Consider the following 16,029-nt stretch of genomic DNA (forward strand, 5'->3'; position numbering starts at 1 on the left):
GTATTATTTATATTTTTAATAGTGTATAGATTCATTTTAATTACGTTAATATAGGAACACAGTTCGTTAACCAAGCTTTAACAAAAATAATTAAAGATTTTAAGACTAGGTTATTTCTTCGGAGCGATGATACCCTCTAGTTGAGCCTGTAAAAAAAACATTAAATAATATAACAAGTACAGTGTTTACTTACGCAATTGTTATAATACCTAAAAAGGCTAGTATAGTGATACACAAGTCAATATAGTATCATGTGCACACACGTTTGATTGGTTTCCAGTCAACAGACGCTTACCACGCGCGAGGTTACCGCTGGGTCTCTCTTCTTGTGCCTTCATTTCCCCGTTACCCGCTTCTATATTAGTTGGTTGCTTAGTGGTAAGACATTCGCCTTTCAAACCGGAGTGACATTGAGTCTCTTGCAACTTATGTACCTATATAATATTACGAATGATATACCTACTATCGCTTTTCTTTAGAGGAAAACATTGTAAAGAAAATTAATCCCAAAACGGCATAGTTTTCCCTCTAGGTTGGGAGGTCGGTGGCCAGTAGGTTCCATCTCGTAAATGTGCTCCTCCTGGTGTAACCTTTCCTCGGAAGCCCAGAAACCAGCGGGCAATCCGCTTAATCAGTTACCTACCATAAACAACATAAACTTACCTTGAGCTGGGCATTGGTCTTCTTCAAGGCCAGAAGTTCCTCCTGGTGTCTCTTTTCCTCGGCAGCACGTAGCTCGGCCGCACGACGCTCGAGCTGTTCTGTCTTCTGCTTCAACTCTGCACAAGTCTTTTCGAGAGCAGAACGCTCCGCTTCCAGCTTCGCCACTTGTTCCATTAGGTCGGATTTGCCTTGTTCTGACTGTTCAACACATTTTCAAGTTGATTATGAAAACCGTTAGAAAAAGAGTAACGTGCAACTACACTGGGTCGTTCACCTTATGCAGTCGTCAAATCGTTAACTTTGTCAGGCTACTGAAACTGTTTGATGCGGCCAATGACCCGGAACCTACGCAGTCTTTGCGCCCTAAAATGAAGATACCTACTAGGTTACACAGTGTATTTTGTTACCTGTAGTGCTTTCCTCATGCCGAAAGCGATTGAACTACAGTACAATGTCTGATACGCTTCCATTGTGATTCTCGCTTCATCGCGAACTCTCAGAAGCAGAAGTCCCCTTTCACCGCAGTTTAACGTCACCTGAAAGTAAGTCGTCATATTAGAATTTGGTGTATTGTAATCTATGTACGACTGGTACGATTACCTACCTACCTAAGCGAGAAACGACGTCAAACAATTGGTGAGTTAACCTTTTGGACTCCAATGACGGATGACTCCAATGACAATGGACCTACGGTGCGGATATATATCCGCACCGCAAGATGGATTAATCCGTCACAGACCACAGAGCAACATAGACCTACGTGCATATACATAAAGTTCAATTTCAGTTTTGACACTTCAGTGACGTGGCGTCCGAGTTCAGCGTTTGACACGGCGACGAAAAGGTTGAACTGAAGAACTGTTGAGAACACTAAGTGAAAACGCGGTTGAATATAGAATGTTGGTAATATGTACCTACCTACCTAAGTATGTACAATCAGCAACAGAAGTGCCTATCTTGTTGAGCGATTATTTAAAGTGTTCTTATAAATGTTCTACAGATTGTAGGAGCCGTAGCAGGGCAATCATATGTGTATAGGCAAAAATTAAAAAAAGATATCGGTTATATCGCACCTGTCGTATGAGTTCATCGAAACACTGCGTATAAAGTTGCCGACGGACTGGACAGATGCCAGTTTCCCGCGCCTGTCGTTGCTGCAAACGAGTATCCAACATCTCTTGCAGGTTGATCACGTCCAGTCGCGTCGCGGGCGTCGAAGAAATCTGACAAAATTAGGGATATTTGCTTAAAACAATAATAGGGTCCTAAACACTAGCGAGCATAAACGCATCTATGCTTTCTACATCAATACTCAGCAATTTATGTCCTGATTTCGATGACTATACCCTACAGGATTTTCTCAGTTTCTATTAGGCGGACATCTCAAAAGTTGTATTATTAATTCTAGTTCTCGCTCGCTCAGACTTGCGGGCACTGTAAAAATAGATTAGTAATACTTTACCTATTTTACGATTAGTACAATACTACTATCGTTTACTTACCTTTTGAGTCCAGATTTGGCCCTCTTCTTCCCATTCTTTCGGCGGCAGGATGGCGTTTAGTATTTCTTCAGTTTCTCGTTTAGCCTCGGTGGGAATGCAAGGCTGTGCAGCTGCAGCAGACACGCCAGCTGGCTGTTACAATATGAAGGCTTTTTCCGCATTTTCAATAAAATAAGTTTTGATACAGACCACATTATCAACCGAGCTTTGTTCTCAAATGCACATTTATCGTATCAAAACTACATTAAATAGGGATTGATTGCGTGTGCTACCTCGCCTGCCTTAATAGTCAGTGTTGGCCGAATGTTAATTGCCATTAACCATTATAAATTGAACCGTAAACCGTAACGGACGGTTACAGTTTATAATGGTTAATTGCCGATAATATAGTTAATTGCATTATTAACGTGTCGGCCAACACTAGTGGTTCTAGTTCTTTTACATGTGTGCGAGCGCGACGCACTATTATTGTGTTAATTGTTTAAGTTAGCCTCGTATAGGTCACGTATAGATAGATAAACAAGCTAACAGCTCTAGTCACTTGACTATACCTATGATGAAGTTTGCTGATAAAAATTTAGAAGCCGGCTACTTATTTTTCATATCTCATGCTCTGAAAGTGGGTCGTTGATGTTCTAAAAGGTGCGCAGAAAGTGATATGTTTATGCTCTAGTGCAGAAAAGTGGTGTACTCCTCTGCGTCCCCGTTCCACGAACAACTGGGTGGAAACAAAATGGAAAAATAGTGTCTTTATTTCCTCGCCTGGAACAATTGGTACCGTAACATCGGGGTACTTTGTCCCAAAATCAAGATACTTTTTACTTTTCGTTTGAGCACTTCAATTTTAATCGTATTATGACACTTTTATAGTCATAGGTATTTAACTGTGGGTATAATCAACTCATGCACATACGTAAAACTTAATAAATCAACCTCTAAATATTTTTTAATTTTTCGCAAAGTTTGAGCCAAAGTTGCACTTTGAAGCGGGTTTCTTTGGCCCTCGATTTTTCATTGAGTACAACGTAACGGTTTGCAATAAAAGCGCAAAGAAAGCTGTTTAGATTTATTACACAATACACATGTATATCAAATAAGGACATAGTAGTAAGATTCATTTGTTTTTATTACACTAAAAAAGCAAACTAATCAACACAAAGTAATGTAATAAATCTATTAAACATGATTTTTTTAATAAAAACTTTGCCAAAACAATCAGAAAACCTTCTAAACTTATCCATCATAATCATTAGAAATAGTTAACGTGCATAACTATAATTATCATATGAAAAAATAGTTTTCCTATAGAATTATTTTACTAGGTAGGCACCTAGTTAACAGTCGACTGTAACAAATCAGTCTTAAAAATTGATAATCATTATATAAGATATTAAACTTATGCGGCAGATGTTCTTTATCTTTGTTTTCATTAATTCCATTACAATCCAAAGAATCTGTCTTTGAAACCTGAGCCTGTGGTTCATCCTGTGCTCCAGCACAGGATGAACGACTGGCTGCTGTTCCTGGGATCGTGATTTATAACCTGTGTCAATAGTAAATTGTCTTCTTAGTTATCAGATTGATGTCGTGCCGTTATGAGAGCTTCAGTAGATGAAGCGAGACTATATCTGCGTCGCTGCTCTCTGTGAAGGAAATGTTTACCCATGGGTCAAAGAAACCCGAAAACGATAGCCAAAGAATACTTTGATTTTCAATAACATATACTTCTCACAATAATGTCTTAAATTCTATGATTTATATCACATTAGGATCCTAGATACATATCTGTTACGAATTATAACAATCAAACACTTAAACTTATTTGCTTTCTTTGTTTCGAGAAAAAGTTTGCACATTATAAAATCGCGTAGTATATAGGTAACAACTTATGACCGAAATTATGGACTGACCAATCAGCGTTGTTAACGTGAAACTGTTTCTACCCACCGCCCCATACGGTCATCTATCGATGAATAGCGCGAAATACATCGATAGGTCCTGACGTGCAGCGTGACGGGAAGTTCAATCTTTTTTTCGTTTTGAGACAAAGTTACCCCCTTGGGCTAAAGTACCCCGATGTTACGGTAATTGTTTAATTTTACTAATCCCACGTTGATCCTTTTTTTATAAAAAACGATGTAAATGAATTGTTAAAAACAAATTATTCTTGATTTCTTTCGTTGAATTCGATTTACTCGATTTCATAAGGCGGGAACCAAAAGGAATACACCAAAAAATTTTTTTTAAACCATACACTTGCGTAAATGAGCAAAGGCAGAATCTTAGACAGCCACAGTTAAACGTCTGTACGATATTAAATTGATTTTTAAAGTTATTTAGCACTATATTCATGAAAATAAAATAAAATAAAAGATAAAAATTACTTATATTATTAATTAAATTGTTATTTAACATTTAAAATACTTTTATTATGTTATTACGGTGCGGCGCACCAAAGTAGCGGTGCGGTCCGGTAGTCTATTGCGGCTTTTAGAACGAAAAAGTATAAAATTAAAAAGTAAGAGGCAATCCCGCTGATTTTCATACTATAATGAACAAATAATTTTAAAATTACTGCAGTTTGTTAAAAATGTGTTTTCGTAAATATTGCATCTAAATCTAAATGATTTTCGCTAGGGGTTATTAATCTTCACACATGTAAAGTCTCCGATTGCAAGTAAGTCCTATGGAAAATAAATCATGGCCGTAGATCTATTAGGTACTTCCATTACTGATTTTCCGAAATCGCCTTGTCTTGTTTGGTTTCCTCGCATTCGATATGAAAAGTAGAGTGTTTAACTCGGGTGAAAGGCACCATTTCTGTCTCGGACTATTGGCGCTCTCACTGCGTTCGAGCGCCAAACTACCTCGACAGAAATGGGTGCCTTTCAACCCTTGGTTAACAATCTACTATTGTATCGTATCAGATCATAGCCTGCAAATGAAGGGAATGGGCTGTAGTCGCACTTACCGCCGCCTCCTTCTTTTTGGTTACCAACACAGGATTGTCATATCGGATTAGCGTGTCTTCAGCGGATGCAGATGCCCTCTCAGCCATCGTTAATTATATTAATTTATTGTTTTTCGAGAAACTGTAATCTGAAATAGCTCGAGAGATATGCGCGTTGACGTAAATATTTTGACAGAGCAGTGAAAGAAACCATAGCAACGGCTTTTTTATTGCTACGTAGTTTTAAATATGCATTCACAAATATCTCAACACGCCTCTGTTGTCAAGGCGTTAGAGTCCGTGTTCAGATTTTTGTGCACCTCAGCCTTTGTTTATAGATAGTGGCTAAAACAATCTTGACAACGATTCACTAAACCAGAGGAGATAGATACCTACAATTTTAACTGAGGGTTATGATTTGAGTAATTAGTCTAAAATATACACCGTGTTTTTTTTTATTTCCGTTAATTGCAAGGGTGCATTCCTGAGCTTAAATCAAGTAACTTTCTCAAAGACACCGATATTCTAATTAACTCCATTTCGGAGATAATCAATATTTTATTTTTTTCTTATAAGGCCTCTACAAGCGTGTACACTTGCCTTAGGCCCGGTTTACATATTGATTAGTGTTTAGAATGAGTTCATACATTTGCTACTAAACTTGAGTACAATCTCGGTCGATCGATGTTCGAAATGACATTGATAATATTGATATGTCACAGATTTCAATTGTTTGGTTGAGTTAAATGTAATGTCCGTGTTACAACAACGCTATATGCTGCATTTAATTACTTTTTATACCTTTTTATTTTTTGTAAAAAGAAGTAAAAAAATTTTTTTTTTGTAAATAACTATGGCATTTAGTTCTCTTAAACGTACTTAACCATACCCCGAAGTTAACGGAATTCAATAAAAACACGGTGTATAATTATATAGAAAGTAGGTAGGTACAGTCAGCATCAAATATACAGTGACGCCCGTATCTCAGCGAGGACCTCATGTCTACAAGTTCTAAATTTATACTAAATGAAACTACTGAAATTTACACTAGGGGTTCAGTTATAGCATAGCGCAACGAAACTGTTGAGCCCAATTTGATGAGCCGAATTTGATGAATGAAAAGTTTCCAAAGGATGTTTCCACAAGGTGGTCACTATAAGTACTAGTTTAATATGATAGCTAAGTAGAACTACCTGCTACACCAAAACGACGTACTTATATAAGGTTCCGTCACACAGGCGCGTTTTCCGGGCGGGGCGTGAGCGTTTTATATGTAAAAGCGGCGCGCCCCGCCCACGTGTCGCCCGCAAAACGCGCCTGTGTGACGGAGCCTTTAGCAAGAACATAGTAATAATAACCTTGATCTGGATACCTGCAGCACAACTTGCAAGTCATCAATTATTAAATGGATTGTTTGATATAGTTATAGTTGTTGTTATCTACCCCCTAGCACAGAATAAATAATAGTACTAGGTACAGAAGACTCACTCTCTTGTTAGAGAGTGAGTCAGTGTGAGTGTTAGTGAGTGAGTAAGCGCGTCTGTTACGATCAGCACAGATATGGCCGCTAGGTGGCGACAGCGCCACGCGCGGCTTATGGCTTTCCCCAAAATTGGTGTGGAACGGATGTACTTTTAGCTACCTGTAGCAAAGCGACGAAATCGCGGAGTGAGCCACGCCTGCCCCTAGAAGACAAAGGAGAACACAGAACGAACTGGTAATGATAATGTTTAAAAAAAATGCTCATATAATTTTAATTGCTTTATTTTGAGATATTGTTTTTATCGCATGTCAAACTCGTTAAAGTCCTATAATATTTACTACACATATCCATCAGATTTTTAGTTTAATAAAATTCTAATATGTATTTTGTCGCTTATTTTATTATGGACCGTGCGATTTTGACATGCAATTGATACACTTTTATGCACTAAATCTTAGAAACTAAACAATGTAAAATATCATACACTAACAAGATCACTATTACAGTAAATATATCTAAACAATATAAAAGTACTAAGTAACAGTCTTTCAAACACTGCAAATCCGTTCAACTCAGGTGAATAATCAAACTGTTCCATTGTCACATAAAGAAATTGAATCATGACTAATACTGTATTAGTTCACAATCGCGCTCGTTTTCATTGTGAGTCACTACTGGAACTGGAGCTCGAGTCTGTGGACATGACCTCGACATCTTCCTGGGCTGGTGCGTCCTTGCTCCGGGCGTCGATGGCCACGGAGTTCCCGCCGCCCACGGACATGTGCAGCTCGCCCGACGGGTGCCACGTGAACTGGTTGCTTGCAGTCGCTGGAACTTAGACATTACGTCAATAAACAAGTTTTGCGTCATACGAGGAATAATGACAGCGTTTTACACAAAAATAAAACGCTAATTAAATAACTTACCCTATTCGGAACCTAATAATAATATTGAGAGTGGCAACACTGTTGACGGTCGTATTGTCCTTTTCTATCATATACGTCCCTCTCTCTCCCACACTCCCACCACACAGCAGTTTGCTTTTTGGCGGTTGTCGCAAGAACAAATTTCCAACTCATTGTCTCAAAATTATACATATTTACACCAGGCAGGATTAAAACTTTAGGTTCCGAATAGGGTAAGTTATTTAATTAGCGTTTTATTTTTGTGTAAAACGCTGTCATTAAACAACTGTACCGCTATTCGGAACCTAATAATAATATTGAGACGTGTTTGTTATCGCCTGGTGGTGGGAAGACGCCAAGCCAATGTGATTATACGTGTACTTATTATGTATATGTAATATTATTATATTATGAGTGTTTAATTAATTATGCAGTACACCCTTTATTTTAACACCTGTGAGGAGAGAGGTATTTAGTAAAGCATACAATTTGATATTCTATTATATTATGATTCTAACTTAACATTTTATATACGTACTTAATGTACTTAATGTACTTATAAATGTTCAAAAAGAATAAGTGAGTCACCACAAGGGTGCTATACTTAATTACTTAAATGTATGTGAAAACTAGGTAAAAGAAGATGTGATAAGTCAGTCTACTCTTCAAGGAGCATACACATCTGTTATAAGGAGTAATGTAATTCAAGTATGAAAAGATAAAAATAATAAAGTACTAGAGTCGTTTTTATTTATAAGTCGCAATTATTATCAAATTTGATAATAATTATCTATAATAGTAAAGTAAGCAGTTGCAGGAATATAACAAGGACAGGACATTTCTTATTTCCAGAATCCCTTTTAATTATTCGTTATATCACTATCACCACAAACAGAGTTAATAAAATTAGGTACTTATTGAAATGTCATAGGGAATCACTAAATTTATTTAATGACTGTAAGCCATATACTTGGTTATAGGTTATAGTTATAGCTATAAAATGCATTTAACCCTTTTAAACGCTTTACTAACGAGAACGCAAGTCAGTGTACATAAATAAACCTTGCTTAAAAGTGTGAAGGTTACTATGAGAGCTTAAGCCACAACACTCATGTGTTCACTGCGCTGTGGCACTAGTTATGACGCTTTGTGGTGTTCTTGTGTAGAATTGCTACAGAACTTTATCAATAATATTTGCAGAGTCATTCTAATTAAATTCATGTTTAGCTACCATAACCTTAATTTTACTCAAAAATTTGTATATATGTAGTAAGAGTAGTTTCTTAGTGGTTTACTTTATCTGGTGCCTCCTGGTAGACATAAGCCTTAAAACTTTATTGGTTCTGACCGCTAAAGTGGCTTAATTCCTGTAAACTATTCATAGACATTGCTTAATTCTGAATATTCAGTTTTCTCTATTCAGTGTGTAAATTATAAGGAATCAGATACTTAATTCGAAACCCTAGCTCATCGCATAGGTGCTTTTAACCGAAATACAAATTTATGTGCTTATTTCGTGATTTTACATTATTTGCTGTGGGAAACCCTACCATTTGCCGGGCGCCTGTGGCCCCAAAGCCAACAGCGCAGAGGCCCTTTAAGAGGGAGCTATTTTATCCAATGCTAGAATCAACACTTTGTCGAATCTATTAGATATTTAGGTATACTTATCCTCCTTATGAACTAAGGATAATTGTTACTTGTTTATATTTCAATAATAGCAAGATTGTAAATTATTTTATATTCTGAAATATAATATTACTTAATTTGGGCCAGTGTACTTTTCTATACTATATCTCTGGCCTACTACCTACTATAGGTTAGTCTAATAACATCCCGCCTCCTGGGAGGCAATATACAGAGTTCTTGGATATGTATTCACGATATCGCTAAGTCTGTGGACCTACTTTTCCAACACTTGACTGCATGAAATTATTGTGTACATTTTTTACAGGTCTCGAGCAAGAAGGGTACCTATATATAGGTTCAGGTCCTTAACTTGTGGATTTGGTAATAGGAGCAAGACACAGACGGGGTGTACATTAATTGATCCACCATGTTTCAAGAGATTCATGTGCATTGATGCCTTCAAGTTACACTGTACAGACAGACTATATAACTCTTTTGCAGAGTTTTGCCAACATATTATAATAAATGACTGCATTTGTTTGGGTGTACTTGTTCCACGACAAAACCATATTTATATATATTACAATGTATTTTTGAAAAGTACCTACTCGCCTTTCAAAATAGCTTCGCCTTTTCGCAAGGCTTGCTCCTGTGCAAAGCAAACAGTATCGCAATGCTATAATTTTGTATAAATTGAGAACTAGAGGGTCATGCCCTAGACGTGACCGCCCAGAAGTTATACTAGAATCGTTCGTGCAAACCATTAAGTCACTGTTTATTAAAAACCTTATGACTGGGTACATTACATTCCACGGTGGGTACATTTGTTAAACGTATAGTATCAAACTATGACGAATAATGATAAGTGAATTAAGTGATAACAATATTTGGTCCGTGCATAGAAGCACGTGCCCTTGAGATTAGTGCATGGGAAGTTTAAAATAAACTTAATCTGTGCATAGGAGCACTTACGATCAAGGTGATTCGAATCCTCAAGGTTCACAAGGCAGACATAAGGGTGTAAAATAAAGCATTCATAAACGCCCCGTTAGGTCAGTTTTGTATATTTTTATTTCCAACATGCTTGTGCAGCACATGACAATTTTCCTATACCATGCCAGTCAGGGATATAATAATTAAATAGGTAACCTTGGTTATGTCGTGTACCTACATAGGTAGGTACTCGTAAAAATGGTAACTGAAAGACTAGTGCTCTCGAGGCAAATATAATTTATATTAATTTCTAGTCTGTCATAGCAGGCATAGACTTCAAAGGTTTTTTAGATATTCATAGGGCCGCTAAACGGAACCCTTTGTACACCTTGAGCAGGCTGTTTGTGCTCTTGTAATTTTATTTTCACACCATGAGTGATATTAAACATAGCTTATTTCAGAATTGAAACGTAAGCTATGTTGTGTCGTGAGCTTAAGTGAGCCTGATTTAATTAGAGTACACAGATTATCTGGACCTTGGAGGATTGACCACACCTTATTCTAAATATCAATATTCTGCCTGGGCTTATGGTCGAATTTATGTGACTAAATCTCTTAGTATTATCCATGCCACCCACGTTATGAGGCTTAGCGTCTCCAGACCACAATTTTATATTAGGGTGCAAAGATTTTTTCATCTTTAAAATAAAAATGAGTCGAGATAGGCCTGGAATCTTAGGTTATTTTATACCTATTATATTATAATTTTAGAAATGTTAATTAGTCCAATTTTGGGTTTAGCCAATAGGGTGTCCGGGACCCTTAAAATAGATTGGTAAACAAAAATGAAACCTCGAATAACGAAGCCTATTTCGACTGATTTTTACCCAGAACATTATTTTGTTAGAACCCTTTTCACTTGTCCTTTGTCCAAAAGGAGGTATTTACATATTCATCTTTGTTATATTTTTATGATTGTGGCCTACTCGCTCGCCTGTGTTATGACCATATCATTTAATTTCTGACATGCCTTGCGCAGGCTTATATAGGTTGTAATATCATCATCAATAACTTGATATCAGTTTGTGAATGAATCAAAGATTCTTTGGCACACCTTACGCAGGTGGAAACATGGCAGCCTTGCGCAGGCTTAAATAGGTAAGTACACAACATATTGGTTTCATCACAAATAACTTGACGTTAGTTTGTGACTGAATATTCTCTTAGGCACACCTTACGCAGGTGGAACCATAACAGACATAGCTTAAGAATATCATTCAAATGAAGTTTATGGGTAATATTCCCTTAGTTGCGAGTTCTTCGCTCGACAAGGGGAAAGGATTTACCCATAACTAAACTTCAACTCTACCGTTAGCGAATATAATTTGAAATTATGAAGCAAACCATGCGTCTTCGTCAATGAATCAATCTAAACATTCCCATATCGTTAATGCCCTTTCAAGTCACAGGCTTCCGATTTTATTTAAAACGTTTACAAGTGTAGGTACTATTTATGTAGGTAGGTAGGTAGGCTTAAAGATTGAATAATCAAGTTATTCAAATCCAAAATAATACAAGCACATATAGCAACTACATGCAAGAGTTCTTTTAAGCTGTTAGTACCTGTTATTTATTTAAAGAGATACCTATCTACCTACATTTTAACAATTTTTTTTTTTTTTTAATCAAAGATCTAGTTGGAGAGATATAAATTGGTAGATAAGGAGTGAAATACTTAAGGATTTCCATGTCATTCTTGCGCAGAGCCATGCTAATCTCTCTCTTTATCTAGTCAGACTTAAGTTTACGTACTGCCGAAGTACTCACTTTCCACAAAAATAAGTGCAATGCTTGCGATGTAGGTTTGTTCGTTACCTTGTGTCCCTCAGAGCGGAAATAGAAGCCCCGCGAAGCGGGGCTTCGTCGACTCCTAAGCGGGTACACGTTATTTATCAGCAAGTTTATTACCAAAAAATTTTGCAATATTATATTTAACCCGGAACGGGATAAACCGACAAGTTGCTGATAGATACTTGGACAGATAAACCCTACACGTCTATAAGCTTCTACCTTAATACGTAGGTTCTACGTAACACGTATTAACTATCCGATCCTTTCGTATTCGAAAACACAAATCACTTGAAAACTGAAGGGTATGCTTCCACACATCACCATTTAAGTGTTATACCTAATTTCAACCGTTATTATAGACACACAAAGATTTAAAGTAATAAGTAATAAGACTCAGAATTAAATTCTAATGGTGACAAGTGCACGCTTTACCAGCTCGATGTGTTTTCTAACATTATGTGTTTTAGTATTTTCATTAGCATAGCCACGGTGCGCGCAGGCAGCCTTTGAAAACTTACACATTACTATTCCGGATCGTTTTTATTTGCTAGATAGTTTAACGGACACTAAATTTAAATGTTTATTTCGAACGGCAAAAGCCGTTAGAAACTGTTTTTCAATATAGTCAGCTAAACTGGGATACAAATTCAAAAACTCACCAGCAGTTTAGCTTCACGACCTTCCAGATGGAAAAACAGCAAGCCAATGAGTTGGAAATTTGTTCTTGCGACAACCGCCAAAAAGCAAACTGCTGTGTGGTGGGAGTGTGGGAGAGAGAGGGACGTATATGATAGAAAAGGACAATACGACCGTCAACAGTGTTGCCACTCTCAATATTATTATTAGGTTCCGAATAGCGGTACAGTTGTTTAATTAAGGAGGTATTCCTTTGATATTTGCACGTTGTGGGCAACGGTGACTAATCGTTTAGAAATTGGCGTGTGAGACAGCATTGCACGAGTGTCAAGAGTGGCTTTGTGTCATTAATCATTATCATTATCGCCGTCAAACTAACCAGCTTTGCCAGTCGTTTCAGAAAAACACCATTTTCTAACACAATCTATGAAGGCTGACTTATTTTCTTGCCTAATGCATCCATTGTGATCATACCCATTGATTTATTGGCATAGAGAATTTTGAAATCCTCATTTAACCCACTTTTTTGGGAATTATGACGACGGGTAAAGTTATCTCAAGTTGTTGCTAACATTACCCACGCCGATTACGCATGGAAACACAGCTCGTAAGACGTTAAAGCAAGGATCACCTAAGACAAAGGGTTTACTTCAAACAAAATAGGGTTAAGTAATTTAAGTATGTACCTATATAAAGTTTCGCACAAAACCAGTGGGCATTGCTCTTTTCCATCATGACATGAGTTGACGAAATATAAAGTGAGCTCATCTTGTTCAAACTTGTTCGTGAGATCGGCTCACTTTATGTTACGTCAACCTTAAAAATAATATAGTGCTGTTACAAACACAACTTGCACCTTGCCTTTCCAGGGTGGTGGGAGTGTGGGAGAGAGAGGGACGTATATTATAGTAATGCAGGCCACACACGTGAACGCAAACACAAATCGATATCGTAACGATAATCGACAACGATTTGTCATACACACGGTAGATAAAACTGCGCAAATCGGACTGCACAGTTTAATCGCTACGATTTATAGTTACTTGTGTAGCCGGGGTAAATGACGATAACTACCGACAACAGTGTTCCTACTCTCAATATTATCTTTAGGTTCCGAATATTGGTACAGTTGTTTAATAAACAAATTTGTTTAAAACCATTCTGGGCAAAGATACCCCACAACAAAGAGGACAACTTTGGCTAGTTTGACGGTTTTCGTTTCATGTGAAATACAGTAGTAAGATGTTACATATTTATATAATCAAGGGAAAATAAAAGAGTAAATGTCTCCTAATTATACTTGCAAAGTTTGCCTTGAGAACATCGGAATAATCAGTTTTATCTCAAAATAACATCAAGAGAAACCTGTTTCATCGGTAGAATTTGCAAATATCAAGAGTCAGATGGATAATCCTACACTCTATTGAAATCTAACAAAAACAACACAAAATATCAATTGTTACCAATTCATTAAAGCAACACAAAGATTTGGTAAAGTTCCAAACAAAGAAACTCTGTTGGAATGTAAAGTTGTTCTTAGTGTAATATTAAGATGTAAATTTATTCAACTGCCAACATGGCCACCATAATAAATAGCTTCTCACAACAAAATATACCAATCAACCACATGGTGAGCTTGCAAGTAGTGGCTAGTAGTAGCTTATAAGTTGATAACAACAGAGTAAAACACTAGGAAAAATTATTTAATAACAATAAATTCTAAGAACAGAATTTCTTAGTCATAGTGAGTCTGTCTTACCTCCTCCTGTAGTAATTCGGTGTAAATCATTCAGTGTTGATGGTGTGTGTCCATTGAGTGGCAGGTCACAGAGGCGACCAAGCATTCCCAGCCTCATCTCAAGGTCGGTGGGGTAAGGCCGGCGCGGGTCTCCAGGCTGCCAGGATAGAGGTGCACTGACTGCATTTGAAGCACTTATCCTGGAAGCATTATTGAAAAAAATATTAAGTAAGTTATTTTTTTTATATTGTTCTTACCTGTGCATTCAATTTGTTTCGGTCATATGTAATTCATAATAATACAGTGGGATAAACAAAAGAAATAGTTCTGGTTAGTTAATTTTTTTTCTTTGTGGAGGTATGATTGTGGCTACAAGTCCCCAAAAAGTTACCCTTAGCAGGCGTGGCTCACTCTGCGATTTCGTCGCTTTGCTACAGGTAGCTAAAAGTCCATCCGTTTGACCCCAATTTTGGGGTTTGCCATAAGCCGCGCGTGCCCTTAGGGAGAACCCTATACTAAAATACTTTATTAGCTTTATTAGAAAATAAAGCTAAAAAAGTATTATTGGCTCTTTGAGATTTCTAAAACTGATGATTTCTAATGTAGTTGGCTTTTCTCAAAAGTTTGCAGACCTCCTGCACTAGACCGTGCAACAGTGGTGGGAAAACTTTCCTTATGAGCGGAGGGCCAGATTAAAACCTTCCGCAGGCAGTTACTTTGCCGACCACTGCCATACACTATAAATCAGTATACCTACCTGTGAGCAAACTTGATCAGTTCCTCTGATGGCACAGGTCGTTTTCTAGACTTGACTATAGACGCTAGTTTTTGTCGCGCTTGATATAAAGAGGTAGCTAGAATCTGCTCTGCATCTTTAAGTTGTCTTTGTAAGTGGTAAATATCTTGATCCTGAAATAATTAGTGATTTTAATTATTTTCATTACTTTAGAAAACGTAAAACCCAATGTCTTATGTTTAGTTTGCTATGTGTAACAACATAACTAGGTAAATGGAAAAGTTAGAATACTGAAATTTACTCTTGTTACCTTGTTATCTACTTCAGCCTTGAGCTCATTCATCTTCTGCTGAATTTTAGCTTGTTCATCAGCTAAATCCAACGTCTTTTTGAGTTCAACGTCTTTGGCTAGAAGTAAGTCTGTTAGCTGTGCATGATCGGCTGCCGACAGTTTCTGTGACTTGGGTGCTATAGATACTTCTATAATTTCCCTAAAATAAAATCAGTCATATTTGGTGTAATGAATGAACATGAAGAAAATGCTTAATATGACGAAAAATTAAAAAGCACTTACTTCGCGATTAATTCAATATCATCGATCAAAGACAGCAATCTGTCCTTAGTGCTGAGATGAGATGACATTTTGTTAATAAAAAGTAGAGTTTACACAGTTAAACTATTGCTAAAAGTTCCCCTAGTTTCGACAACACAAAATAAATTACCAATTATTTACCAAGCTTGTGATTGTGAAAAGCAATCGCTTACATGGACACGGACATTATTTTATTGGTCTGTCATTTCTGTCACTGTCACTTAGACAGATGGTATTACCGAGTTCCAAATTATATATATGTCGCAGTCGGATCGTATAATCCGCCGTATTACATTACGGCTAGCCGTTTTCAAAAACAGGGGCGTTTTGAAATGCGGCGGTTTAACGATTAGCCGTATTGAATGCGGCTGAACGAGAATCCGCCGGAATGTATTCGGCGCCATACGTTCT

The 16,029-nt window shown here is 37.1% G+C and overlaps 2 protein-coding genes across 3 annotated transcripts; both read right to left on the bottom strand.

Moving 5' to 3' along the window:
• Position 1: 1 nt before the first annotated feature.
• On the bottom strand, positions 2-5,307 carry LOC134675571 (putative inner dynein arm light chain, axonemal). Its single transcript, XM_063533871.1, has 6 exons — positions 5,137-5,307; positions 2,166-2,297; positions 1,737-1,886; positions 1,071-1,199; positions 664-861; positions 2-146 (listed from the first exon to the last, which is right to left on the bottom strand). The coding sequence occupies exons 1-6, from the start codon at positions 5,221-5,223 to the stop codon at positions 111-113; spliced, it is 732 nt and encodes a 243-aa protein (XP_063389941.1). The 5' UTR covers positions 5,224-5,307; the 3' UTR covers positions 2-110.
• Positions 5,308-6,863: 1,556 nt separating this feature from the next.
• Positions 6,864-15,789, bottom strand: LOC134675584 (mediator of RNA polymerase II transcription subunit 4). Of its 2 annotated transcripts, none has more exons than XM_063533898.1 (5): positions 15,601-15,789; positions 15,337-15,517; positions 15,048-15,199; positions 14,312-14,490; positions 6,864-7,426 (listed from the first exon to the last, which is right to left on the bottom strand). In XM_063533898.1, exons 1-5 carry the CDS (start codon positions 15,666-15,668, stop codon positions 7,257-7,259), a joined length of 750 nt encoding a protein of 249 aa, XP_063389968.1. In that variant the 5' UTR covers positions 15,669-15,789; the 3' UTR covers positions 6,864-7,256. The 2 variants fall into 2 exon arrangements, with proteins under 2 accessions (XP_063389968.1, XP_063389957.1); XM_063533887.1 differs by having other exon boundaries at positions 6,864-7,432; positions 15,601-15,787.
• Positions 15,790-16,029: the final 240 nt, after the last annotated feature.

Source organism: Cydia fagiglandana, chromosome 2, assembly GCF_963556715.1.
Source record: "Cydia fagiglandana chromosome 2, ilCydFagi1.1, whole genome shotgun sequence".
Classification (NCBI taxonomy): Eukaryota; Metazoa; Arthropoda; class Insecta; order Lepidoptera; family Tortricidae; genus Cydia; species Cydia fagiglandana.

What these genes read in the sequence shown, in the direction of transcription:
- LOC134675571 (XM_063533871.1), bottom strand. Translation starts at nt 5,223, where the DNA reads ATGGCTGAGAGGGCATCTGCATCCGCTGAAGACACGCTAATCCGATAT. An exon ending in GCATGAGGAAAGCACTACAG is followed by an intron (nt 862 to 1,070) that starts GTAACAAAATAC and finishes TGTGTTGAACAG; the next exon opens with TCAGAACAAGGCAAATCCGA. An exon ending in AGACCAATGCCCAGCTCAAG is followed by an intron (nt 147 to 663) that starts GTAAGTTTATGT and finishes TTTTTTTTACAG; the next exon opens with GCTCAACTAGAGGGTATCAT.
- LOC134675584 (XM_063533887.1), bottom strand. Translation starts at nt 15,668, where the DNA reads ATGTCATCTCATCTCAGCACTAAGGACAGATTGCTGTCTTTGATCGAT. An exon ending in AGGCTGAAGTAGATAACAAG is followed by an intron (nt 15,200 to 15,336) that starts GTAACAAGAGTA and finishes TAATTATTTCAG; the next exon opens with GATCAAGATATTTACCACTT. An exon ending in CCGAATTACTACAGGAGGAG is followed by an intron (nt 7,433 to 14,311) that starts GTAAGACAGACT and finishes GTAATGTCTAAG; the next exon opens with TTCCAGCGACTGCAAGCAAC.